The sequence below is a fragment of the Grus americana genome, chromosome 2 (assembly GCF_028858705.1).
Source record: "Grus americana isolate bGruAme1 chromosome 2, bGruAme1.mat, whole genome shotgun sequence".
Taxonomy (NCBI): domain Eukaryota; kingdom Metazoa; phylum Chordata; class Aves; order Gruiformes; family Gruidae; genus Grus; species Grus americana.
Window position 1 is genome coordinate 56,775,180 of NC_072853.1, and position 27,726 is coordinate 56,802,905.

Consider the following 27,726-nt stretch of genomic DNA (forward strand, 5'->3'; position numbering starts at 1 on the left):
TCCTTGTTATTGCTTGGCACGGGGGGAAGGAAAATGGTGAATATGCGGGGTTGTAGGTAGAGAGCCGTGCACAAAGTTGCGGTGACCGTAGCGTAGGTGGGACCTGCTAAAGGGCAGAAGGGACTAGGTTGCCCACAGGGAAGGGGAGCATGAGGGAATTAAGCATGGCATGATAGATTGCTGGCCGATGGGGGCACATGGGTTGGGAGTGGGAAGGTCAGAGCATCTTTTGCTACACGGGGCTTTCCGCTGGCCTTTTTACCCCTTGCAACGTCAAAAATGCTGTCGGGTGTGCCAGCTTTGCCTCTGCAAAGTGTTCATAACTGCTTTAAGGTGACCCACCAAGGTACCAGAACAAAGTCTGAAAGACATGTCCCTGGTTTTGCACAGTGTATCAATTGCATATTGCAATCTAACAGGTCCTCATGGGTATCATTTGTACAATTAAGCTATAAATAATTCAGTATTTGGCAAAGATTCCATCAATAATATTATGCAGACTTTTTTCTTTTTTTCTTCCCCAAATGCAAAGTAAATAAATATTTCATAAATGATCTCTCAGGTAGAGTGTTCAAGCCCGTGTGCAGACACAGAACACGTCCGCAACAAACAAACTGGAGTGGGGAGATGATTCTAGAAACCTTATGTCTTTACTCCTAGAGATAATGAATTAATCAAGAGCTTTCACGCGTGTATTAGCCACATATTAGTAACCTTACCTTCCTGCATCTGTTAGAGGAGCATTTTGAGCACTTGCCTGTTTCCTGCCACAAGACAAGGGTAACAGAGAAAGAATTTCCAGGGGATGTGCACAAGCCACGAATGCAGAGCGGCTGCCGATGCCCACAGGAGTTGTGATTTTGCAAATCTGCAAACTCTCCACTTCATGCGTATTAGTATTCCTCCGGATCGCATAAACACGTGTGATTGCAGAGGCAGAGCTTTAGCTGGCATAAGTGCTTGTGATTTAATTCATCATTCAGAGTGGAGGAAAATCTTTATGTTATTTGGTAACAGACTATGGGGGAATGGGTCTTTCCTCACCAGTCACTATGCAACCGACTGAAGATACTGACAGTTTGAATTTCTCCGTGTCTCCCCTTCTTTTGCTCTGCTCATTTTCAGGCACTCAGCTAGTTTGATCTTTCAGCAAAGACAAACATTTCATTCTCAAGTTCATGAAACCTATTTATTTTTAAAGTGTTTTTAACATAGTTTTTGCTGTCTCTTTCCGTCTGACTCTGCTTAATTGATGTAAGAAATAGCTGTCTAAAATATTCTTCCATGAGAAAAGTTGCTAATTTTTCCCCAGAGATCTTTTCCTTGTGTCTGTCTTCAGTCAATTCTACTCGATTTTGTAAGAAAAATCTAGCACTGCTCCTTCAGCGTGTGTTTACTTTCTCTTGTAACCATTGCAAACTAATGTACCCTGGGAAAAGGAGTTGGATTCTTCTCATTTGCAAATACCATTAACAGAATTGTGGACCAAATTCCACACACAGCTCCAAATTACACACTCAATTAGGGTCCGATCCAACGCTTATTAAAGTCACTGGAAAAATTCCCCCTGATTTTAATGGACTGTAGCTCAGACCTTAGGGAATGGACATTTCCACTGCGGATGATCAGTTTAATCTTTGAGCATGCTGGAATTTACACAATGATAGACTCATAGGGCTCGAAAGGACTTTGGAGGTCACATCTCAAGGCAGGATCAGCTAAATTTATATCTCCCAACAGATGTCTAACCTGTTCTTAAAGGTCAGTGACTGGGACTCCATAGATTGCACTTCCAGGCAATCTTTTTTCCTTAACTATCCTTTCTCTTAAAAAGTTCTTCGCATCTGCTCTGAATCAGCTCTTGCTCCGATCTATGCCCATTACTTCCTGTCCTATTCAAATTAAGTGAGAGCAGATGATTTTCTCTCTCTGTGCCATAGCTTTTAATGTATTTGAAGACTATTACCGAACACATGAGTCAATCTTGTCTTCCTGAAGCGAAATAACCTCAGCTTTTCAATTCGTTCTTATGTTTCAATCTGTCTGTTTTCCGGACCTTAGCCATTACAGGTCCTCTCTTCTGGACTCCCTTCAATCATCGCACATCTTTCCTGAAGGACAGTGCCCAAAACTGGACACAGCACTTCAGTGTACGTCTTGTCAGCGCTTAGTAGAGGGAAAGCGCTTCACGTGTCATGCACAGTCTGGATACAATGCTTGTCTTTCACACATCGATATGACATTATTTGATCCCATTTACGTTGTGACCCATTAGAACTGAACCTAGGCATGGTGTGAAAATATAATTTGAGGGCTTCCTGGAACCGCTTAGGAGATGCCGAGGGCAGAATTAGCATTGCAGAGCTGCTACGTGTATTAACAGAGCAAATGAAAGCCGAAATTTGAACCCCGGTTGCCAGGTGAGTTCTCCGAACTGAAACTGAGAAAGACCATGATGTTTGCAAGAATATCAGATTGGGAAAGAGATGCGACGACCACAGGGCACCATCACGCTTTTTCTGCAGAATTACTTCTCAGGTTAAGACTGATACTTAAAAGACAGTTGTTCTCTTCCGGAGGTGAGTTTCAACTACATACTTCTGTTTGTATCCTTAGCTATGTGTACTTGATTTTGGGCTACTTTTTAGCAAAGTGTTGGTGCATTTTTAGAAATGCAACACCAGCAAACAACAACCAACATACACTCACATTCTATACTTTGTATATTGAATTGTCTCACTACATCCCTCATGAATGTATATGAACTGTAAGAACGATTTACTAAAAAGAAAATGCAAAAATCCACTTCCTTAATAACTTTGTCCTTTATCAAAGGACTAATGGCTTTTAGCACATTTGAAATTGGCTCAGGAAGCATTCGATCCTTTAAATGCTACTTTCAACCACAAAGACAAGATACAAATTTTGTCTTGTTTCTACGTAAGTTAATGGCCTAGAGCATTTTTGTGTTCGGCAATATAGAATCAGGTCCAAAATATGAAAAGTACATCAAATTTCACACTGTAGCTATTTATGAGAATGCCATTATGTGCTATTGGCTTCTCTCTATTTGAATATTCAACGTGTTGTACGTTTTCATAATAATGTCACCAGGTAAAGAAATACACCGTAGTTGAACAAACTTGAAGATATTCAACTAAGACCTACTTTTCCTTTCTGCAGCAACATTTGACTAATGCCAGAAATCTTCAGTAATAGTGTGGACTGCAATTTTACCTTTGATTTACAATATAACAAGTGGGCTTAAAACTATGTACGGAACTCATCAGCAGTCAAGTAAATTATGACTAGAACCTGCTGTATGAAGAGTTTTGTATTTCAGAAGATAAACAGCAGCACCAAAAGGGCAGGTATTTCCATACAGAGAAATTAAAACATACTCTTACGTTTATACCTTCGCATTTTGCAATATTCACTGACTTAGCAGTGCAGGATGCATGAGATACTTCACTGAGTGAAATCTAGAATTTTCTCATTAACAGGACAAGTAATGTGGCAGTTGGTTGCTTTTTCAGACACAGTCTTATTAACACCAAGAAATTGCAAAGGTGGTCATGATACTGTTTTATTGCAAGACATTTTCAAGTTCAGAATTGGTGGGACTGAATAAACTACCTGCATAATAAACAGCGGAAAACACTATTACGAAACTGAATCTACTCTGCTACTTCTCAGGTACAGACAGAGTTTATTTAGTATTTAATAGCAAACAGTTTTGAAAAAATGTCAAACCATCTCCAAAATGAGATATAACGACAATACTGAACGCACAGGGTGAAAAACATTAAGATCTACAAACACATAGGAAAAATGTTGACCTCAGGTTAAGCAAATGTTATCCTTTCACAAGCAGTGATGAATATACTAAAGATAGCTACTTCTGGAATGACATCATGATCTCACCAAAATCAGTGAGAGGAGTTCTACTGACTGCAGCAGATCCAAGATTTCATTCCTGAACTGTGCTATAAGGTGTTAAAATGAAATGAATCAGATGTTGGAGCAGGTTGCCAGATATTGCTGATCAACAGCACAGGTGGTGTTTAATAGAAAAAATGACATCAGTCTGGATGTAATAAAAGCATTAGATCAGAAATGATACTAAATGCAACAAAACAGATGAATGCATTATTAAGGTTCTCAATGTGTTCAAACAACATACATAATTACCATTAATCCACCCACTCAATATTTATGTACTAACTTTGCTGTTACTATAACACAAAAGGAGCAGATTGAAGCTGGACAGGCAAGTGCTGAGCTGGGCTGCTGCAAGGAGGCTGCGAAATCTCTGTCCTTGGAGGTTTTAATGACCCCACAGGACAAAGCCTTGAGCAACCTGGCCTGAAATCAGCTTTGACTCTTCTTTGAGTTGGAAATTGAACTACGGCCCCTCCTGGAGTCCCCTCCAGCCTCAGTGATGCTGTGATGCTCCCTCTGTGAGCCACAGCTTGAGGCTCTGCCCTGTTCTTTGTCCACTCCCTCTCGATATGCTGGTGATAAGGATTAACCCAGTCCTCCTCCAACCCATGCACATCACCTGATGTCAGGTACATATATCATGCAACCACGTCTAACAAGGTGTTTGCACTGAAAACCATGCATGGGAAAACCTCTAAGACCTGTTGTCATGTTAAGGAAGGATCTTAACTTCTAATTTGCCTCAGATTTTCTTATACAAGAGATCTATAAAAGAATTAGAAAACAGAGGTATTTCTGTCTTCTAAATCTACAAAGAGGAAGCTGATTTTGGATTTGTACTCTTTTCTGTAATTTTTAAACCCCATTAAAAGGAGAAAAGACAGAACCTTTTGCAGCAGCTCCCCATGTCTTGATTCTTTGCAAGCTGAGACCCATGAGTTCTTCTGGTATATAATCACCAAGTAATTCTGGAACTGAATTATAATTTCTGGGAAGTGTAGACTGTGGTTTAATCTTTTGGTAGATTCATGAACAGAAACAGAGTGGAGTTAATAGACTAAGTGTCCATGTTAACAGAAAAAGATGTACTAGGACAGAAAAAAACCCCTCTATCTTCCAGTTTATCTTCCAGATCCCAAGGGTAAGAATGCATAAGCAAAGCGGAACATTGGTTTTGCTAACGAAGCCCAGCAGACCACCAGACAATAACTTTAAATATTGCACTGTAAATAAAGGATGTAATTAAAGATGCTGGTTTATGTGCATCATAAAATAAGTCTGCAGGAAAACTGCAGCCAGAATAGTTGCAGACCTTTAGCAACTTTTTCACATACATGCTACATAATTCCACCTATTGACGCCAATTCTAATCAGGTAAAACTGCTCTGAAATACTTTTCTACAGCAATTCTCACTTATTTCTTCTTCAGTCATCGATGGTATTAAAAGTCATGTGTGTATTTGCTGCTGGCAAAAGCCGCATGGAGAAAAGCGCTGAAGTAGGCAGGCATGATGGTGGCAGCCCTGGAGCAGAGGCAGGCAGCCGAAATGGAGGGTGAAGGCTCTGCTGGAGCCAAGGCAGAGCCTGAACCTAAATTACTAAGTGGGTCTCCCCTGCTGAATGGCATCACAACTCCTTCTTCGTGATGGTGGCTGAGGTAGAGGTATTCACCAAACATGCACCATTCGTTTGAAAGTATGGTATCAATGAAAAGGCCTACCACGAAAACACTGGCAAAAAGTGCAAGCAAGAAGGATGGCAAATATGCCATGTTCCTGCCTAATAATAAATAATAGCTCATATTTCTTTTTTTTTTTTTTTTGCAAGAGCTCAATCTTTCTCAACATCGACTCCCTATTAATGCTCCTCAGCCTTCACCTAGTGACAGCTTTCGTACTCGAGGGAAGTTTTTGGCCATTTTCCAGGCCGGTTTGAGAGCTGGGCCCATCCACCTTGTCGCTGGGGTGCTGCCCGGTGGCAGAGCCGCCTTTAGGCCGGGCCGCATCACACGGGTACCGGATGGCAGCCACGAGCTGGCTCCAGCGCCTCAACCGTGAGCAGACGGAACCCAAGCCAGATCCCTCAGCGGCCATAGGGAGTTTGAGACTATTTCCCCAATTTGCCTTTACTTGCCCCCTTCCCAACTACCGCCCGGTGTCCGCCACCCGACGCCCAGCCTCGCCCTCCTTCCTCCAGTTTCGGGGGAAGGGCCGGTCACACCACCTCTGAACCCAGAGGGCCGCCCTTCCCCACAGCCCCACAGAGCAGGAGCCCGCCTCGGCTCCCCATGCCCGCCTCAGCGTCCCGCCATGACTACAACTCCCGGCAGTCCCCACGCCCGCCCGCAGCGGCACGCCGGGAGCGGTAGTTCCCCAAGCGACGCTGCGGCCGCCCGAAGCACCGAGCCAGCGGCGCCCTTCCTCTTCCGGCGATCCGCGGCGCACGCGTGCTGCCGCCGCCGCCTCTGCCCCAAGTGTGTGTGTTTGGGAGGTGTCGCTTCTCCTCGCTCCGCTCCTGCGCCCCAGCGGAGGGGGTGGCTGCGGGGGCCGGGCCGAGGGGTTCCGCTCCAACCGGCGGTGCGGGAGGAGGGGGGGAAGCCGCTAGGCGCGAGCTGCGCGCGGGCGCATGCGCGCAAGGCGCCTCGCCGCCTCCGCCGCCCTCGTGCCCGCGGAGGGGTGGCGTTGCCGACCGGCCGGTGAGCTAGTCGCGCGGGGAGGGCGGCGAACGGGGCTCGGGGCGGCAGCGCGCGCAGCGGCAGGCGGCAGCGCCCGTCCTTGGCCCGCGCCCCGCCGACAGCGCGTGCAGCCGCGCGGAGCCACTGCCCGCCCGCCGCGAGGGAGCGGCACTGCTGCTGCCCGGACTCCTCCTCCTCCTCCTCCCTCCCACCACTCCTCCTCCCGCCGGAGCGAGCGAGCGAGATGGCGGCTGCCGGGGCTCTGGCAAAGCACGAGCAGATCCTGGTGCTCGATCCGCCCACCGACCTCAAATTCAAAGGTGAGGGGGAGCCGGGCGCGGGGGAGGGTGGACAGCGGGACGGCCCAGCCTGGCACGGTGTCCCGTTTCGCCTCGGTGCTGGGCCGCCTCCAGTCGCCTCGGTTTGCTCCCCCCTCCCTCCCCCGGGCCGCGGTGCCGGGCCCTGCCCGCCCGGGTCCGTCGAGGGGTGGGGGGCGCCGCCGAGCCGGTGAACGGGCTCGGCCGCCGCCATTTTGGGATCCCGCGGGGACTCGAGAGCGTGTCCGCGGCCCCAGCAGCGCTGCGGCCCGGTCCCCGGAGGGTGCCCGCCCGCTTTGCCGGGCGCGGCACTCGGGGGGCCGTCCGTCCCCCGCCAGTGCGCCAGTCCGCCTCCTGCCCCCGCGTGTCCCCCGCATGCCGACGCGGCCGCTGCCGTGTCACCGCTCCGCTCCGCTCGGGAGGCCCGGCCCTGAGGTAGCGGAGCCCGGCCCGGGGAGGGGGGAGTCGCTCTTCTGTCATTTCTGTGGCTGCGGAGGTCTGCGCGGCCGCCGGTTCCTCTCCGTGAGGTCTCCCTCTGTCTGCAGCGGGAAGGAGAGGCCCCGAAGTGGGCGACTGAAGCCTTGCCGCTGTGCGAGGGAGCAGGGAGGGGAGCCGAGGAGGGAAACTCGCCTCGGGAGGCCACTCATGTCTGGCCATTTCTCTCTCCCGCGCCCTGGAGGGGCGGCTGTGGGCACTTGTCAGAGTCCAGCCCCCGGCCCCCGCCGGTCTCCCTGCGGGGCCGGTGCGGTTTTGCACCATCACTCCAGGGGTATGGGACCAGGCGATGTGCAGGCACTCGCACCCTCTTCCCGATGCAGCCTGTCCCGCTGGCCTGGCAAATGACCCCGCCCTTTCCCCCAAGTTGTTATGTTTCAGGCAGGTTCTCGGTACGTAAACAGGCAGCTGGCTCCTTCCTTAGGAACGAAGGAAAGGAATGCGTGCATTTCGGAAGTTTCTGCGTATCGGGTATTGCGTGCCGACCGCATGACTGTGACCGGCATGATACACTTCTGTCAAAATAGGTCCTAGTTAGTGCTGTTATCATGTGGGATTTTTTTCTCTCCTAATAAATTAGATAGTTGTGAAAAGCGAAGGCTCTTCCAAAGATGAGTGATCCCTGAAAGGCAGGGGCATAAAGAAAAGCATGATAGAATAAGCAGTTTTCAGTAGTATCCTGTGATTTTATTTTATGCCCATAAGGGGCATTGAGAAAAATCTCAGAACGTTTCAGAACTAGAGTCCGCAATACTAGATTTTTCTTTTTTAAAAAAAGCTGTTAATGTTATCTGAACTTACATTTAAAATTTTGTGATTAGTGTCAACACATGCACTTGCCTAATCCTATGAATACTTCTGTTTTATTTTCCATTTTTAGTAGACTAATTTTTCATTGTTTTAGAGGTACAGAGTGGAATTTATGAGGTTGTAAAAATCTTTAAATGGACAATTAGAAGAAATTAATGTTTATATTAGAGAAGGACACTGTATTCCCCCAAAATACCTTTGGCTGGCCTGGCTTTTAGAAATAAAACTTAAGTCTGGTTGATCAAAGAGATTTTTAAAAAACTGTGCTTGTTTTATTTATCCATCAAATCAATTAAAACCCAAAATCTGATCACACATATTAATTTCTTAATAGCTTCAATTTTTAAATTGCACATTCATAGACAGAGTCAAAACCATAGCAGGAACTTATCCTTTCTCATTTCTGTTTTGTGTTGTTAAAATGCTGCCAGGTCTGCCTGCACTCAGATTTCAATACACTGTATTCTTATTGCAAGAACAGGTTGGAGGAAAATGCATTTTTTTTCTTTTATAAGGAAACATGCTACTGTGTCTAATTTGAAGCTTTCAGATGTTGAGTTACTTCCAGCTTGAAGACAAGCTGTATTTATGTGATTTCAAACAAAGTGTTGATACAGGGAATATATAATAAATACTAGATTAGAAATTCTGTTTGTTTGAACCCATTGTCAATCAGTGTTTTTTATTGTGGTGTGTGTTTATGTACATAGAGCACAAAATGTGTATTCTTTAGGCATAAACTTTGGTTTCAGTCTAATGCATATATTAAGAAAATTTCTGTAGACCAGACTAAGCAAAAACAAAATCTGAAGCATAATGAGACTGCAGCCAACACTTCATAGAAAGCACTGTCTATTACTATATTATTATAGTAGTATACTATAGAAAGATCTATCGAGAACATTGAATGCACTCTCAAACATTTTCTAACTGCATATTTTTGAGGTGTTTAAAAAGGTTTGTGGACCACAGACAGTAATTCAGTTCTAAAGTATTGCATTGAAGAGTACAATATTGGCTCAAGGGAATCCCAAGAGTTATCTTTTAAAAAGTAATTGGTCAGTAAGAGAATGTATGACTTGGAATAAGTGTAACTTAGTGTAGGAAAATCATATATCTTTATTTTTTTTTCAGTGTGGCTAGTTATGCAAAGTTATTTTATTAGGAAATTTATCCATTATTACTCTTTACCTAATACTGTTGATGCATATGTAACAGAGATATAAGTTAAGTCTAAACAGCTGAACTGAACAAATAGTTTTGTTGGTTTTCTTGCCTCAGGATCTTGTATAGGATTTGCTGACCTTTAGGCTGACAGTGAAATGTGTTAATATGCCCCTGTGCAAACAATGATTTAAAAGTACATAGGACTTATCTTAAGGAGTTTTTGGCAAGGTTTTAAATTCATCATTGTCTGATGAAACTCTCCCTGGTTGGGTTTTTTATTTTTCTAATCTACTTTACTCAATCAGCAAAAATGAGGTCTATAAATACATTTATTCTGAATTTTATTGCACACAATTCAGGGGGAGGTCTAAAGAACATGTCCCGTGGTGGTTAACACATTACATATATCCCTTGGTGACGGAAAGATTAGAATTCTGTTTTTATAGTACTTTGAATTCCTAGAAATTTTAGTCATTAATAGCACTTTGGAGTCATGGTTAATTCCCTCTGCTTCTGTGATAATTAGGTTTCTTTGTATTGTGGAACCATTATGAATACCTAAGGAAAACCACAAAACAAATAAGTACATTTCAGAGTGTTGTGCAAATGTGACAAGGGGAAAAATTGTACTTAAAAGTGATGAAACCAAGAGGCAGTTGATATACTACGTAATACCACTTTCGGAGACTCAATACGGAGCACTGAGAATTAGCTTCATGTTTCTTGTATCCAGGTCTTCAACCCTATTACTCCAGTAGGTTAGCTTTCTTCTGTATTTTAGTCTAATGTATTTTGTTTAGCTTCTCAAATCTGAAGTTGTTTGGGTTTGTTTAGGACTGGATTGGAAGAATTGTAACATGAGACACTTAAAAGCAACTAATTTGGAAGGTGGAACATCTGCTTCTTATTGGGGTCTTTTCATGTGACTCATGCACATAATCATTGTCTGTAGCTCTAGTTCAGTGAAGATTATGGTAATCTGGAATTGGTTCCTTGTGAGTAAATAGATTTTTTTAATATTTTTTAAAACGGTTGTGTAGATAAATAGCAGCACTTGAAGTTTTCAGTTCAAGGATTTCTAACATTGTTATGGGAACCAGGTCTTCCTTATGTCCAAGAAGCCAGTTTTGCAATTGTAAGTAAAGTGTATTTAAATTGGTCTTGGATGATGGTTCTTTTAAGAGGTTTTAAAAACCTTTGCCAAATCTTTAAATCAGTCATAAGACGTGCTTCTGCAATGCCTAATTGCAAATCAACACTAGTTGATTTCATGAGCCTTGGAAGATTAGTAGACAGTGTTCAGAATTTGAATTTCACGTGATTCAGAGGTGCCTGACTAGCAGTAGTCAAACTTTATAAAAATGTCTGAATATTCTAAATTGATGTCCTTTATTGAAGTTCTTGCTACAAGTGTGTGAAATCCAGTTATGTTACCTTTGTAAAGGTCTCAAAATAATGAGGCACATTTCCTTTTTTTTTTTAATTATCTTGAGGCTAGAAATAAGTCAGCAAGTAAGCAGACTAAAATCAACTTTTGAGCATGTCTGTGTGCAATTAGTTTTCCCTTTGATGGTTTGACTTACTGGGAGAGATCAACATAACATCTGTTTAATTTCTGATTGTTAATCTGATTAATAATCTAGGACTATTAGTGTATAAAATCAGCTATCAGGTGGTAGCGTTCCAGGTGAAGTAGAGAACACTTAAGTATTACAGCTCATTCTGAAATGCAGATTTCTATTACCTTTTAAATAATACAAAAATATTGCTGTAGATTATTTTGTAATCATTGCATTGCTATTGGTAACATTGAAAGCCATAGGCTATGTGTTGCTGCAAATCGAGAAGGTGGAATTTAAAGGTAAAAATAGCTCAACGTTAAATCTGTCCCCTGCTCTGAAGGTCTGTTGCCAGAATTGGCCCAGGATATCTTTTAGTGTAGGCAGGGTTTGAAGTCCTCAAATGCGATCTTGCTGCCTTATTTGTGTGTGTCTTGATTATGTCAAATTTTACGCCTGTTTTCACTCTATTCAAAGTACCAGCAAATTTTTGATGTCCCAGCTTTCTAAGATACGTTAATAAAAAGGTGATTGGGATGTCAATTTTCTGGTATCTTCATTCAAGAACATTTTTGAAACTAAACAATGGGAGTGCAGAGGGGAAAAACTGGTTCTAAGTGATTACTAACACAGTTGTGGCTTTTTGATATTTTGAAATAATTCCATTTAAGTTAATATTTTTGCTGGCTGAATATTGTGTAATGACAAAGATTGAACGTCCCATAGAATGACTCAGTATTCAACAAGTAGTCTTTGACTCCTTTCTTTTTTTTTTTTTAAATCCAAGAAGGATTTCTAGAATTGTTTATTCTTCCTATATATCTGTACTTCTATCCATTGTTTCCTGGCTCAAATGTGATATTTTTTAGTATCCTATTTTTTTATAATGATAAGTATTAATGAAAATTGAGACACGAAATGAGTAGTAGGAATGTGTTGAGGAAGAGAAAGGAAGATGATTTTTTTACCAGGTGTTGCTTATAAGGTGATACTATGTTAATACATATGTCTATTACAGTGTTAGACTGCATTTAAAACTGACTAATAAAAAGGAGTTGCATTGATCTGTGAAGTCAGGTGTAATATAGGTGTTAGATTATATTTTGGCAGATCTAGTTTGCCATTTGTTTTAAGATTCAATAATGGAAGATTTTTTCCTGTGATGACAGAGGTATACAGCAGCAAAGATTTGGAAGTTTTATGCTTTACCTGCAATTTGTAGGACTCAGTTTTACTTAATGTTACATCCTCACTAAACAGAAACACTAAGCAAACCTCACTGTCTTGTACTTCTAGTGCAGTCATTGGTATAAAAGCTTCACCTTTACATTGTGATTAGTATAAAGCGCCTACTCATTCTGCTTGTTGATAGCCTAAGCAAGTGTTCTAGATCACTGTAATACCTCATTATTAATACTGTAAAAAATACTGTATTATACATGAACACTGTACCATTGTTCAAAGCCAAGTTGCAAAATAGAGACTTACCATTAACAAGAGGAGCTGTTTTATGCATCAGTTAATAGGTCTGAATATTTAGCGCACTGACTGTCCATTGTGGTATTTTAAATTGTTCCTGTTTTGATTTGACTGTGGTTTGTGAATATGTTTTACTTTCTGATCAACTTTGTCTTTTGGAGATGTTTGTTTACCAGATCTTTTTGAACATCAGTCATTAAAGGGTTATTAAATGCTCATCTTACAAGCCATAATTTCAAGTTGGAAAAGGCTGCTGGAGACCACTTGCTGTGTGTAAGGTGAAAAAAAATCACTGACTAATTAGAGAAGTATTACATTTTCCAGTGTGAAAGCTGTCAAATTACAAGGCTTTTATTGTCAGATGAGCCAGATAAGTGTGTATAAGCCAATTCCTTTAAAAAGAAAAAAAATCAGCAAAATTACTCTAATAAAGTAATTTCTGATGTGGTCTTGTTGAAAATAAAAATGCAGAAACACAAGTTAGAATTTTAGTAACTTTGTTTTCCTTAAGGTAGTAAGACTTTATCTGGTGCATAATGATCTTGGCCTCTTAGCTTCTCTTGCCTTTTAGTGGTTTTTGTTTGTCTTGTATACAGTTATTTCATTGCATTGGAATTATTTGGCAATGTAGATATAATTTCATTTTATGGTTTGAAAGTATTTAGAAATACATGGTTATGTAAATTAAAATAAATACTTACAGTTTATTTCTATATGAACAAGATCTTGAGAGTTAAAATACTTTGCTAAGTGTTATCCTAGCATAGGACTTCAGGTGTTTGGTTTTTAATAAAATGAATAAGGAAGAAAAGAAAAATAATTGTTTGCCCGAATTCTAAAAAGATAGTCACATCAGAATTTTTCCCTCCTGTTTCTCTCAAAATGTGGTCTCACTTGAAGTAATTCTTAATTTGACACTTCAATGCTTGAATAGGTCTGACCTCGATAGTATGCAAAGCCTTAGAGTAAAGAATAGTTAAAGACATGGAGGTAAATGGAACATGGAATAAAATGCAGCATGAGTGTCTGGGGTAGAATATGGCATTCTGATCTGAGAACTTCTCTCTCTCTCTCTCTCTGTCTCTTTTTTGATCTCTTCTGTGTGCACCCCCTGAAACAAAATCTGATGTTACAACTGTAATTACTGGATATCTTTATTTCATAGAATGGGTTAGTTTGGAAAGGACCATAAAGATCATCTTGTTCACACACACACCCTGCCATGGTCAGAGACACCCTCCAGTAGACCAGGTTGATCAAAGCCCCATCCAGCCTGGCCTTGAACACTTCCAGGGAGAGGGCATCCACAACTTTTCTGGGCAACCTCTTCTGGTGCCTCACCACCCTCATCATAAGAAATTTCTTCCTCATGTCCAATCTGAACCTACCCTCTTTAATTTTTAACTCCATTGCCCCTTGTCCTGTCACTGCAGGCCCTGGTAGAGTCTTTCTCTTTCGTACAAGCCCCCTTTATATATAGAAAGGCTGCAATAAGGTCTCCCTAGAACATTCTCTTCTCCAGGCTGACCCACCACAACTCTTTCAGTCTTTCTTCACAGGAGAGCTCTCTAGCCCTCTGACCATTTTTGTGGGCCCCCTCTGGACCTCACTCTTAACAGGTTCATGTCTTTTTTTGTACTGGGGGTCCCACAGCTGGGTGCATTACTCTAAGGGAGGTCTCTCATGAGAGCAGAGTAGAGGGGAACAATCACTATGCATCTTTTTATGCAGCCCAGGATACAATTGCCTTTCTGGGCTGTGAGTGCATATTGCCAGCTCATGTCCTATTTTTCATCCACCAGTATCCTCAAGTCCTTCTCCACAGGGCTGCTCTCAATCCATGCATCCCCCAGTCTGTGCTGATATTGGGGATTGCCCTGACCCATGTGCAGGACCTTGCACTTGACCTTGTTGAAATTCGTGAAGTTTGCATGGGCCCATTCCTCAGGCCTGCCAATGTCCCTTTGGAAGGCATCCCTTCCCTCAAGCGTATCAACATCACCACTCAGCTTGGTGTCATCTGCAGACTTGCTGAGGGTGCACTCAATCCCACTGTCTATGCCTGAAGACTGAATAATGTTGTTCCCAGTAGGGACCCTTAAGGAACACCACTCATTACTGGTTTCCACTTGGACACTGAGGCACTGACTCTAACTCTTTGGACATGACCACCCAGCCAATTCCTTATCTATCTCACAGTGCATCCATCAAACCCATATCTCCATTTTAGAGGTAAGAATGTTGTGCAGGACCGTATCAAAGGCCTTACAGAAGTCCAGGTAGGTGACATCCATAGCTCTTCCCGTGTCCATTGATGCAGTCAGTCCATTGTAAGAGGCCACTAGATAAGTCAGACATGATTTGCCCTTGGTGAAGCCATGTTGACTGCCTGTAATGTTTCTGCATGTTGGCGCTCTCTTCCATACATTTTGACATATCTTCCAGGAGGGTTTGTTTCATGATCTGAATATTGATTATTTGATGCGGAGATATCTGCAAAACTAATAATTTAATTGCAGGTAAAAAAGCTTAGTGGAAAAATGTAGAGAAGGGACAAGCTATTAAATAAACTGCAGCACAGCTGATGGGCTATTAGAAGCTTAATAAAGACATTTCTAAAGGATGGACAGTGTTTTGTTTGAACTTGGTTTAGTATCTTCATTAATGACCTTTGTATGGTTGGGACTGTGCAGGTAGAGCTCATTCATAATGTGGAATTAGGAGATATGATGAACGCAAAAAATTGTGCATTTGATGTGCGCTAATAATAGAACTGCTGTTTTCTCATTTTAGTTGGACGTGATGAAGCAGTAAAACTAGAGACTAGTACTTGATCATGGGTTTATTGCAAGTGTGACAAGTCATGAAACAGAGCAAATATGAGACTCTAGTTTTTTTGTGAGAGAAGTGTTCATGTCAAGGTTTATGGCATTGATGAAGCTTTACTTGAATGCAGCCCTGGCAACACCTTGTCAGAGAAGATGAACCCAAATGGAAATGGTGCAAAGAAAAAATTATTAACATAAGTGAAGTAGAATAGCTTGGCTTGTTTATCTTAGCAAAATGAAGATGATCTGATTGCTGTCTATAAATACATCAGAAGAGGTAAGCCCGGGGGGGGGAAAAAAGCTACATAGGCTAAAGGGTAGGATTGGTACAGAAATGAATTGGCATAAAATGGCTGTGAATGTATTTAGATCATTAGAAACTAGTTGAATTTCAAATCTGAATCGTGTCAGTGTGAACTAACCTTCTAAAAATTACGTGGGCAAAAATAATTTTAAATTCATTAGATACCATCTTAAAGTGGTTTGTTTCATGTAGACTTTAGAAGACTTCCACAGGTCATGAGGTTACAATGTTCCTCAAAGCTTGGTAGGAACAGTGGTGGTACCTCATTATGTACTTAAGCTAGAAGCCAGTATGTCATTTTATGTTCCAAGACATTAGAATTGCTTGACTGAGATAATGTTTAATGTTTGACTTTTTTTTTTTTTCTTTGAAAGAGGGGATGTTCATAGATTTTGAAATCACATGCTTAGGACTGTGCCATCTGTGAAGTAAACTTAATAATTGTAATCCATAGGAATATAATGTTAATTTAACATGTTTAATATGTTAATAGCATGATGTTAATATGGCCTCTAAATCTAATAAACCCAATAAAAAGAAAATTGTTTGTTTTTTAATTTGGATGTCTACTAGACACGTTCCATGTTACAGCTCAAGTTAGAACTCCAGCTGCTTCTATAGAAGTGAGCTGACTGGTCCTGGAAAGTGTGGCTGCATTAGCTCAGTACTGTGATGTGAAGGTAATGCAGGAATGGAGTTTGTGATCCTGCCTGAGTGACAAGACTGTGACTGAATGCAACTTTTATTTAAAGCAGATGTTTGTTTTCCTGAGTGACTGTGGGATATGCTGTACTTGGATTTCAGAGATTTGGGAGATGGAGACGTATAGTCCATCCTTCCAGAGAATGAAAGGTCACCCTGAAACTGAAGTTCATGTCTTTGGGAGGTAGTCCAGTATTAGTTAGACCTGTCTGTAGGAAATTTTGATGTTTGATATATAAGCCTGTTTAGACTGGGCTCTGTGTTATGTGCTGAGGTTGGACACCATGTAACAGTCAAACACCTAAGACTGGGTTTTTTAAAAACTTTCTGGGATTTTGTCCACACTGGGAGAAGTGTGAAATGGATTTATTTTTAAAGTTACTTTGTTACACTTTTGATACTACTTGCAAGGAAACTGATGAAAACCGGGAGAGCTCTGGTGCTCTGTTTAATGTTTGAATCTGGCCTCATATACCCAGTTCTTAGAGCACAGTGGGAAAAGTGTTAGGTAACAGCTTTTGGTCAGGTCTTCTGTGGAAAGACTGATTTTCTGTGTGCCACTACAGCTGCCATCTGAGACGATTACAAGTATACTGATTACTGCTGTAGAGTTTGAAGTGCATCTTACATGTTGCAATGCAGATCAGAAAGGTGTATCCAATTGGAAATTATGAATTTGAGGATGCATACATATTTTAAGCTGCTGAATATTTGAATATTTTAAACTGGGTTTTTCAGCATCACTGAAACCTTTTCTAAGCTACAGCAGGTTAAAATACAAAGCAAGTTCAAAAGGAAAAAGAAAGGGAAAAGTTACTTGTTTGTTTAATTTTGTTGTTTGAATCTGCTAGTATTTGAAATGTAAGAACCTCTGTAATTATCAGATTCATTAGTTATCCTACTTCATGCAAGTAAAGAGAATAGTTGCTCCAGCAGGAAGGGTTTATTGAATTAAATTGTTAATGTTGTATCTGTACTGAAAGACTGCATATACACATTACTTAGTTGTTTAAGGACTTTGGGCATAATTTGCTGGTTTAAATGTTTAGCAGAAGTGAAATATTTCTACTGCTCTTGTTATTTCAATGGTGGGAGTGCTTTGGGATGAATAATACTTTATCATTAGATTTGTAAGACTTTAGTAGACTTATGAGCTACCAATTTTAGTATACTCTTAGCTTCTATTTGGCAAGAATAACAATGTAACCAAATAAAGTTAACTTGCAAGTAAGGAATTAACAATAATATGGAGATTAAGTAACAAACATGCCTTTGATGTTAGGAACATGACAGTTCTTTAGTAATGGCACTCTTTCAATAGGAAAAAATGTCAACAATAGACATATATGTCTGAATTGGACTCAGACTGCTAGCTTTTAAAACTTAAGCTAAATACAATCATTAATATCTTTGGATGAAGTTATTCCATGTTATACCATCTTATTAATAGTGATTTTTGTTGTTGTTGATGCTAAAGAAACCGTTGTCTGTATTTAACATTCATTACTTTATCTGTTAGATAAAATACAGACTAAAAGGAGATTGTCCTGCATTTAATGTTCTCTTTACCAGAATTCATGGTAATGATCTGTGGCTGTACTTTACTCTTGAGATAGATGCTTATTGCATTTTTACAGTGGTTTTTGGCCACTAATAACATGTCAGTAACAAGCTGGGGCGAATATGAAATTTTGATCCAGAAACCAAGTGTAAGAAAAAATTGTTTTGTCTGCTTTGAAATGCCACTGTCTTGTGTTCCTGTCTCTTCTGTCAGAATGGCAGGCAAAATTTTCAATTCCCATTTCTCTTACACCAGCCCCCAGTAGAGCATGCATGCCAGCATCTGCACAAACACATCTAGTAAGCTGTATAGCCATATATAGGCTCTGCTTGTCCTTTTGGCAGAGGAAGATGAGCTCCTTAAGGATTAAAAAATGGGCATTGTCTCAGAACTTTTTAGAAGGAAAAATCTTTGACAGATACATCATCAGCATGGTTGCTGACAGCATGTCATTGTAGGGAGCTCAGGTAAAATCTAATGTTACTCATGATAAATAGTGCTAGCCTAGAATCAGCCTTCAGGAGCTGTGGACATTGAGGTGTGTCAGCTTTCTTATAAAGCCTTTTTTGCATTCTGACACATACATGCAGGTTGATGATAAAATTAATAACTATTTCTCAAGTACCAGGGTAGAATAAGAAGTGAAAGATTGTGTATTATTGCTCTAGTATATGGATCTCTACCTGAGAGCCATGGTTATTTGTAGGTATTATTAATCTTGCACCTTCCTCCACTGATTATGCCTGATCATTCAGACCTATAATGTTGAAGTGTTAATGCATGAAACCTAAGCTGTTACGCTTCATAGACTGTGAATAATTTTAACATAGGTGATTTATTAAAGTCAGAATTTTTCTTCTAGTTGAAAAGGTTTTTGAATGGTCATGGTTTTGGTATTTCAAGAGGAAGGAATTATCTTCGTTGGCAAGTTATGGATTCTCTTCAGATTGTTTTCACAGAGATCTGAATATTAATTTCTTAAAAATAATTTATGGAAATAAACAGCATTCCTATCATTTTCTTTTTTGTCAGCTGTGTGTCACCTGTGCTTTTTTCAGAAAGTACTATAGGACTCTGTTTGGAGTAATTAAGTGCTTTGTGTACATTTTAAGGTTAGTTTTCTTAACTGACAATCAAGGTAGTTTTGACTTGCTACAGAACACTGATCTTTAATTTTTAGACATCTTTCCTTCAGTACCCTTGGTGGAAGATGATCAGGTCAGGGCCTATTTAAGTAAAATGGACATATATAAGTCCATGGGCCCTGATGGGATGCACCCATGAGTGCTGAAGGAGCTGGTACATGGAGAAACAGGCTGACAGGAACCTTGTGAAATTCAACAAGGAGAAGTGCAAAGTCCTGCACCTGAAGAGAAACAACATCCCCCATACACCAGTACATACTGGAGTCTGACCAGCTGGAAAGCAGCTCTGCAGAAAAAGCCCTGTGGGTCCTGGTGGACACCAAGTTGACCGTGAACCAGCTATGTGCCCTTGCAGCAAAGAAGGCCAATGGTATCCTGGACTGCATTAGGAGTGTTGACAGAAGGTTGAGGGAGATGATCCTTCCCCTCTGCTCAGCACTGGTGAGGCCACAGCTGCAGTGCTGGGTTCAGTTCTGGGCTCCCCAGTACAAGAGAGACATGGACATACTGGAGAGACTCCAGTGGAGGGCCACAAAGATGATGAAGGGACTGGAGCATCTCTCCTATGAGGAAAGGCTGAGAGAGCTGGGACTGCTCAGCTTGGAGAAGAGAAGACTCAGAGGGGATCTTGTCAGTGTGTACAAACACTTGATGGAAGGGTGGAAAGAGGACAGGGCCAGGCTCTTTCCAGTGATGCCCAGTGACAGGACCAGAGGCAATGGAAACAACCTCTGAGACACAGGAGGTTCCCTCTGAACATCAGGCAACATTTTTTCACTGTGAGGGTGACTGAGCACTGGCATAGGTGGTCATAGAATGATTTGAGTTGGAAGGGACTTTAAAGATCATCTAGTTCCAACCCACCTGCCATGGACAGGGACACCCTCCACTAGACCAGCTTGCCCAAAGCCCCATCCAACCTGGCCTTGAACACTTCCAGGGATGGGGCATCCACAACTTCTCTGGGCAACCTCTCCCAGTGCCTCCACCCTCACAGTGAAGAATTTTTTCCTTATATCTAATCTATATCTACCCTTCTTCAGCTTAAACCCATTACCCCTTGTCCTATCACTCCATGCCCTTGTAAACGGTCCCTCTCCAGATTTCTTGTAGGCCCCCTTCAGGTACTGGAAGGCTGCTCTAAGGTCTCCCCGGAGCCTTCTCTTCTGCAGGCTGAACAACCCCAACTCTCTCAGTGTGTCCTCACAGGAGAGGTACTCCAGCCCTCTGATCATCTTCATGGCCCTCCTCTGGACTTGCTTGAACAGGTCCATGTCTTTACTGTGCTGGGTACTCCAGAGCTGGATGCAGTACTACAGGTAGGGTCTCACAAGAGTGGAGTAGAAGGGGAGGATCACCTGCCTTGACTGGCTGGTCATGCTTCTTTTGATGCAGCCCAGGACACGGTTGACTTTCTGGGCTGCAAGTGCACATTGCCAGCTCATGCTGAGCTTCTCATCTGCCAATACCCGCAAGTCCTTCTCCTCAGGGCTGCTCTAAACCCTTGCTGTCCAGGGAGGTTATGGAGTTTCCATCCTTGGAGATATTCAAAAGCTGTCTAGATGTGGTGCTGGGGCAACTGACTCTGTGTGTCCCTGCTTTAGCCAGGGGATTTCGCCCAGATGATCTCCAGAGTTCCCTTCAAACCTCAACCATTCTGTGATTGTCATGTGAAATGATGGGAAAGAAAAAAAACAATTAAACTTTGGCTAATTAAAAAAATCTTTATTACATCATACGAATGTAAATTATATGGTGCTGTGTTAATTTAACTTATTCTTTCTTTATGCCATTGTTACTTCTAATTCTGGCAGAATGCATTGATGGAGATCTTACTCTGTTCCTGTCAGGTTTATCATAAGTTGGTTAACTTGTTCTCAAAATGCTGGCTTTATAATATTACTGCTAATTTTTATCCTGCTGACTTTAACTCCTTTCTCATTCATTAGGGCTCAAATTGTCAACTGCAGTAAATGAGTTTTCTTTGCCTGTCCAACCTGACTTTATTGTGCACTGAAAGAAAACTACCCTGCCTGAGTTTGTTTTGGTAAAGATGCTTGAAATGTTCTGTATATTTCAAGTGCTCTTGGAATTTCAAAAGTGATGAAGCAGTTGTGAAAAAAACCCAGCATCCCACTTAAAACATATAATCCCAATAGCGTTTGAAGTTAACACTGTAACTTACACATTTTAAGGAGTTTGGATTTCTTTTGCCAGTCTGTGTACTTTTTACGTGTACTTGTATTGTTTTTAGATGTGGCTGCATATATCACTTCACTGTGCCAGTTTACAGCTCAAATAAACTTTAGTTCTGTGTGTGAAATAGAGTGCTTTCTGGCAGAGTCAGCTTAGGTATTAGCTTTTATAACAGCTGCAGTTCAATGTCTTAAATTGAAGAGTACAATATACTTAATACTTAAGCTGTTCATATAAAATGCTGTTGAGTTTGTTTAATAATGCATGCTCATTTTTGTACAACTCTACAAATTATCTACCTTCTAATTATCAAATATTTATGTAATTTAATAAAACAATTTCTTATCCAATTTTAGGTAAAGGTGATGTTTTATGGTAGGCTCTGTGTGTATGTTATGACAGCCTTACTAATTTTGAATGGCGCTGCTTGATAAACAAACCTGTCCACTTCTCAGAAGTTCTTATGTTTGCTCTGTACTACCAACAACTAGAGGTACTGGCAGTGATCTTTCACCTTTCCCAGGGTACCACAGACTGAGGAGGTTTGTCTAAGCTCTTCATTCCCACTCTAGAAAGATATATTCACGTCATCATTTTTCTCTTATGTTTGACCCTCCCAGGCGGTAGAAGGATGACTTTTGGAGCTGAGGAACTGAAGGAGACTTGAATTTGAAGAGAAAATGACACTGTTGATTAAAAAGATCTCTGTACAGGTCCTACCTGTACAGTAATACATAGTATTTTGGTTTTACTGCAGTGTAACTGGCAAGCTTGTGGCCAAGGAAACTTGGCACTGTATTTCAGCAGTGGAAACTGGCTCTGCAGAATCTGTGTCATTTCTTCCTGTCTACTAGTTGCTGTAGTCCGAGATGTGTAGTTGCCAGAGGCAACCCCAGCATTAATGTTGTGGTGGCTGCACTGTAAGACTGCCAGAATAGAAATTCAGTACATAATGTTTTTGGCGATCTCTAGTATTTCTGAGTGTGGTTAGGCAGGTGTCTGTCATTCCTTTCTAAGGCCCTCATAAGTCAAAAAGACAGGAAAAATCTCAGCATGGATTGTCGCTGCTCCATTCAAAACAGTTAGAATAACCTGGCACGCTCACAACTTTTGTCCTAGGAAGGTGCTATAACTGACATCTTGAATTTATACTACTAAGTGGGTTGCTGAACTCCCTGTCCCCTTTACAGTAGCTCTGACTCTCAAAGATTGTTAGATTGAAATTGCAGGCTTATAAAGCAATGATTTCTTGTCATTAGACACTATAGGTACATCAGTATAGCTTGAGGATTTTATTAGATAAATGACCACAGCTTCTGAAAACCCTAGTTGCAGATCCAGAAGTCCATAAGTCTTAAGTTGCACAAACATAAGATAAAAGATAGTCTTAAGCAATTTACAATGAAAGTATTGGGCAAACAACAGTAGATAAGTACCCGTGAGGTATTTTTTGTGGTGGTACAGTTAGGCCTGAGCCTGTCTGAGGTTTAAGTGCTCAAATAAAAAGCAGCTTTGGCCGGGGCGTCATACAAGCAGTGAGAGATGCTCTTTTTGAGAGTATAATGCTGTCCTACTGTAGCTGGATGTTTTCTGAGATGGAGTTGGCATGCATTTGTCTATCTTAGTGCATGTGCAAAATGTCTGTGTCTTTGCTGTTCTTTTCCTTGGTTAGATGTGGTCTTTGTGGTATGGCCTAAAACATTCCTCCTTCCTGGTTCTCCTCCTCCACTCTTCGCTTGTTTTTCTCAAGGAACTGTCATGATTTAGACTTTTGCACTCAGGCTGTTAGTGCCAGCTTGTACTTTATTTCCCCGCTCCTCCAAGGGTAGTGGTATTTTTGTTTGTGTGAATGGGAACTCCAGAATCCTCTTCAGCTGTTGCATGGTTTCTTTTTTGAAGGATATGCCATGCTAATTTAGATCGTGCAGCTCCTCTGAATGGTAATAGATATTTTTTTTCTGATTTACTGTCCTTGTGTCTGCTCCTGCCCATCCATGCTCAGATCACTGCTGTCTCTTGATATGCTACTAAACTACCAAATAGCTGAGTTCTGTAGGAACAGTGAAATTTAGTCGTCTTTTTCTTTTGTGCACCAGTTTGTTACCAGCTGTTTGTTAAATCTGATGGTTGTGAGTCTTGAGAGGCTTTATGCAGCTTTTTTTTTTTCTTTAAATCTTTTAGAAAACAGGTGAAAGGTAAAGCTGTCGGATGCTGTAAACCTTGAAAAAGATTTCAGTCCACTTTTCAGTATCAGACATTTCTTTCAAAATGTCCCTGAGCTAAAGGCTCTTTTTTGGGAAGTATCCAGAAAATGCAAAGGAGGTCACTGCATTCATGTACCTGGGGAACAAAAGTAGATTTATTTATTTATATATTTTAAAAATATCATCTGTGGTGTTAGAACTGACAGTAAATACCAGAATGAAGAATATTTTGAATCCTATCTCATTATTATACACTTTGAGAAGGCAGGCATGAGGGTACCTTTCATGTCTGAAAAGAAACAGAACATGTTTTTTTGTTGTTGTTGGTTTTAAGTTTAGATAGCAGTTTATCATCAGTTTATAAGTTCACTGCTTCTTTGTCTTGAAATAAGCTATTTTTGAATAGTATAGCTTCTTTTCTTGATGACTGTGCCTTTCAAAATGAGCCTCTGAACTGAGCCTTTTTTCCTTTAAGCAGAATTTCCTTAGTAATAGTAGTTGAGAAAATTGAGAAGCAGAGCTCCTTCAGTTTGTCTAGAGTTGTAATTAAAAAAACCAATACACGCCTTTGAAAGCCAGATATGAGGTGCTGTATGCCACTGGGCACTGCAAAGGTAATGCCTAGATGTCTATTAGTAAAACTCCCAGAATAACTTCTGCAAAAATATTAGCATAGCTTGAAAAATAAATGTTTGGTCTTTTCTGAGTGTATTGCCAGTCTTAGATTTAGAGGAGTATTCAGCTGCTTGATTTTAGTTCAGCTTGTGGTATGGGTGATGGGAGTTATTTTTGGATCACACTCTATAAGTAAATGCAAGTGGATCCTGCAAGAGACATCAAGAGGCAAGTGGGAGGAAACTTTGAAGTCGTTTTGTAAATCTTCCTCTTGGGGGCTGTGTCAAATTTCCTTGGATTAAGAGGGTGACTATTTCATCCACTGTCTAAAGCCAGATGAGAAATAAAGTTTCTGACAAGTAATACCAGTTCCTGTTTTCTCAGATGAGCCTCATTGAATGTAAATCTAGCCCCTGTGTGTCTTCATCTACATCTGGGTATTCTGGTTCTTAGTAATTCCTGGTTTAGTCCTTTATCAATTTGTGTCTTGGTGTTTTGTGTCAAGAGGCTGTTTAGCACTCTCTCAAAATGAAGGATTTGGACTGAGAGAAGTAGAGAAACACAAACATTGGTCAGACAGTGAGCCCTCTAGTGTAGTAGCATGTTTGATGGTGGCCAGTACCATTTCCTTCAGAGTAGTTCAGACACCGCTGTGGTATAAGGTGTCCAGAGGAGAATTGACTTCCTTTGTCTCAATCAATTAGTGGTTTTGTTGTACCTTACCACCTGCTCGTATCACCTGTAGTTTTCATCCTATTTAATCTAAGGTTTGCTTTCTTTGTGTGTGTGGGTTCTTTTAATGGATGAGCAGTTGTCATGTTTTCAATTCTGATGAAAAGTATTTTTTAGTAATTTATGTAATTTTTAAAGAATGGTAAAGAAGGTTCTTAAAAGTTAATGTACACATGAAATATTATTGAATAAATTTCATTTTCATATAAAATGCCATTTTCTAAGTTATATTCTTTTAGTGCTTGTGTAGTCTTGCTTTCAGATGACACAAGCATAAGGGAGATTAACACAGCTCAGAACACTGTGAACCTTACTTGCTTTTCATGCTGTTACTGTGGCATCACATGGAGGTGATCTCTATTGGAAGATGTGCTTTTGCAGCTTGACATTGAAATTATGCCTCTTGTCCAATCGAGTCTTAGGGGCAATTTCTATCCTAATGGTTTAACATAAGTACAGTTTAAAGAATACACTGCATTGAATATGTAAATATGGCAACTACAACTTCTTTTCTGTGGATCAGGTAGAGTATATGCATAAACAAGAGTATCATCTCTTTTGCCTATTTTGAGTTTAAAAGATGAGGTTGATGTCTGTTTCTGTCAAGTCTATGGGAGCTCAGAAGCACCACAGAAGGTGAAATGTCAAGAGCAGTTAATATATTTCAGTATCACAGTGTTTTCTTTCTTTAAACACTTGAAAGAGTTCCAAAGTACCTGTTACTTCTATTCCTGAAGAAAAATCCAGCAAAATTTACTTTTGCATGTGATCATTACCTTCTAGGTATTTAACATGTTAGGAAGGATTTAGTAAAATTAGCATATGTATATGTGAACTTTTTGCACCAGCAACTTGAGTCTGTCATACTACTTAAGGGAGTTGTTTGTCCATTGCTGTAATGTATATTATCATAACTAAGGTGATAGAGCATGCTTTGCATGTAACAGTATATGTGCTTAACAGAGGTATGATTTAACCTGCTTCTAGAAGTCGTTGCCTTCAAGTTATATTTTAAAAGTAATTTGTACTGTATAAACAGATTTCTGTTCCAGAGATACAAGCATATCTAATACCACCAACCCTTTTTTCAGGTCCCTTTACAGATGTAGTAACTACAAATCTTAAACTACGAAATCCATCAGATAGAAAAGTATGCTTCAAAGTGAAGACCACAGCGCCTCGTCGATACTGTGTGAGGCCAAACAGCGGAGTTATTGACCCAGGATCATCTGTAATTGTTTCAGGTAAAAACAAATATATACACTTGTAGGTTAACTGTTTTTAGGCCTTTCATGAAGTTCTCTAATGATTGATCTTAGAGGCTATTTGAAGTATGTCAGTTTTTTAAAAACATTTTTAACAATACATCTGTTCCCCTTAATTATTGCAATGTCAACATGATGTAGAGCTGCAAAGATACATGAAAAATCCTCCATACAGAAATACTTGCCATTTGTCACGTGCAGCTCGTGAAACGAGGCAAAATTGGAAATGGGCAGTGACATTAACAGTACCTTTGCTTCAGACTACTATATTCATATTTTGAAGTAGGGCGTTGCTTGGCTGCTCTGATGTGTTTAACGTTTGACAGCTCATTGCGTTTAAAAAAAAATAAATTCATTCATGATTGTAGACTGGTTGTTTTGACGATAGTGTTGGTCCCTGAACTCTATTTCAGAATTTCTTCCATTTATCACAGTAGTATATGTTAAGTGGCAATCATTAAATTGCTTTAAAAAAATTATATTTTCTATTATTTTAGGTAGCTGGAGCAGTTTGTAGCCCTTAAATTTGAAAAATCACTATAGAGACACTCATTCCTTAATCTAGTTTTGTTTTTTTGAGTGAGGGGATTAAAAAAAGTATCCTTATTTTTCAGCAGAGTGTGAGCTGAAACCAGACAATATTTTTTTTTTTTCCTCCCATGAAACTCCAGGTAGGTTTGTGTGGTGGGTTGACCCTGGCTGGTGGCCAGGTGCCCACCAGAGCCGCTCTCTCACTCCCCTCATTCACTAAATGGGAGAAAAGGCATAACGAAATGCTTGTAGGTCGAGATAAGGACAGGGAGAGATCACTCACTAATTGTTGTCACGAGCAAAACAGACTGAACTTAGAGAGGGAATTCATCTAATTTATTACTAGGCAAAACAGAGTAGAGGAATGAGAAATAAAATCAACTCTTAAAACACCTCCCCCCACCCCTCCCATCTTCCTGGGCTCGACTTCACTCCCGGCTTCAACCTTCCCCCCCTCAGCGGCACAGGGGGACGGGGAATGGGGGTTACGGTCAGTTCATCTCACGGTGTTTCTGCCGTTTCTTCATCCTCAGGGGGAGGACTCCTCTCATCGTTCCCCTGCTCCAGCATGGAGTCCCTCTCACGGGGTGCAGACCTTCAGGAGCAAACTGCTCCAGCGTGGGGTCCCCCACGGGGTCACAAGTCCTGCCAGCAAACCTGCCCTGGCGTGGGCTCCCCTCTTCACGGGTCCACAGGTCCTGCCAGGAGCTTGCTCCACTGCAGGCTTCCCACGGGCCACAGCCTCCTTCAGGTGCCTCCACCTGCTCCGGCGTGGGGTCCTCCAGGGGCTGCAGGTGGAATCTCTACACCCCCTCATCCTTCCTCCATGGGCTGCAGGGGAACAGCCTGCTTCACCATGGCCTTCACCACGGGCTGCAGGGGGATCTCTGCTCCAGCGCCTGGAGCTCCTCCTCCCCCACCATCTGCACTGACCTTGGTGTCTGCAGAGTTTCTTACATCTTCTCACTCCTCTCTCTGGCTGCAAAAGCTCGCTCTCTCTAACTGCTTTTCTTCTTGAATATGTTATCACGGAGGCGCTGATTGGCTTGGCCTTGGCCAGCGGCGGGCCCGTCTTGGAGCCGGCTGGCATTGGCTGTATCAGACACAGGGGGAGCTTCTAGCAGCTTCTCACAGAAGCCACCCCTGTAGCCCCCCCCCCCACTACCAAAACCTTGCCACGCAAACCCAACACAGTTTGGC

At 41.3% G+C, this 27,726-nt stretch overlaps 1 protein-coding gene across 1 annotated transcript in view; it reads left to right on the forward strand.

Moving 5' to 3' along the window:
• The first annotated feature begins 6,397 nt into the window (after positions 1-6,397).
• Positions 6,398-27,726, forward strand: part of VAPA (VAMP associated protein A) — a 34,464-nt gene continuing 13,135 nt past the window's right edge. The window contains exons 1-2 of the mRNA XM_054816459.1: positions 6,398-6,936; positions 25,822-25,974. Of these exons, the coding sequence (XP_054672434.1) occupies positions 6,861-6,936; positions 25,822-25,974 (229 nt within the window). The 5' untranslated portion in view covers positions 6,398-6,860. The remainder of the gene's footprint in view (positions 6,937-25,821; positions 25,975-27,726) is intronic.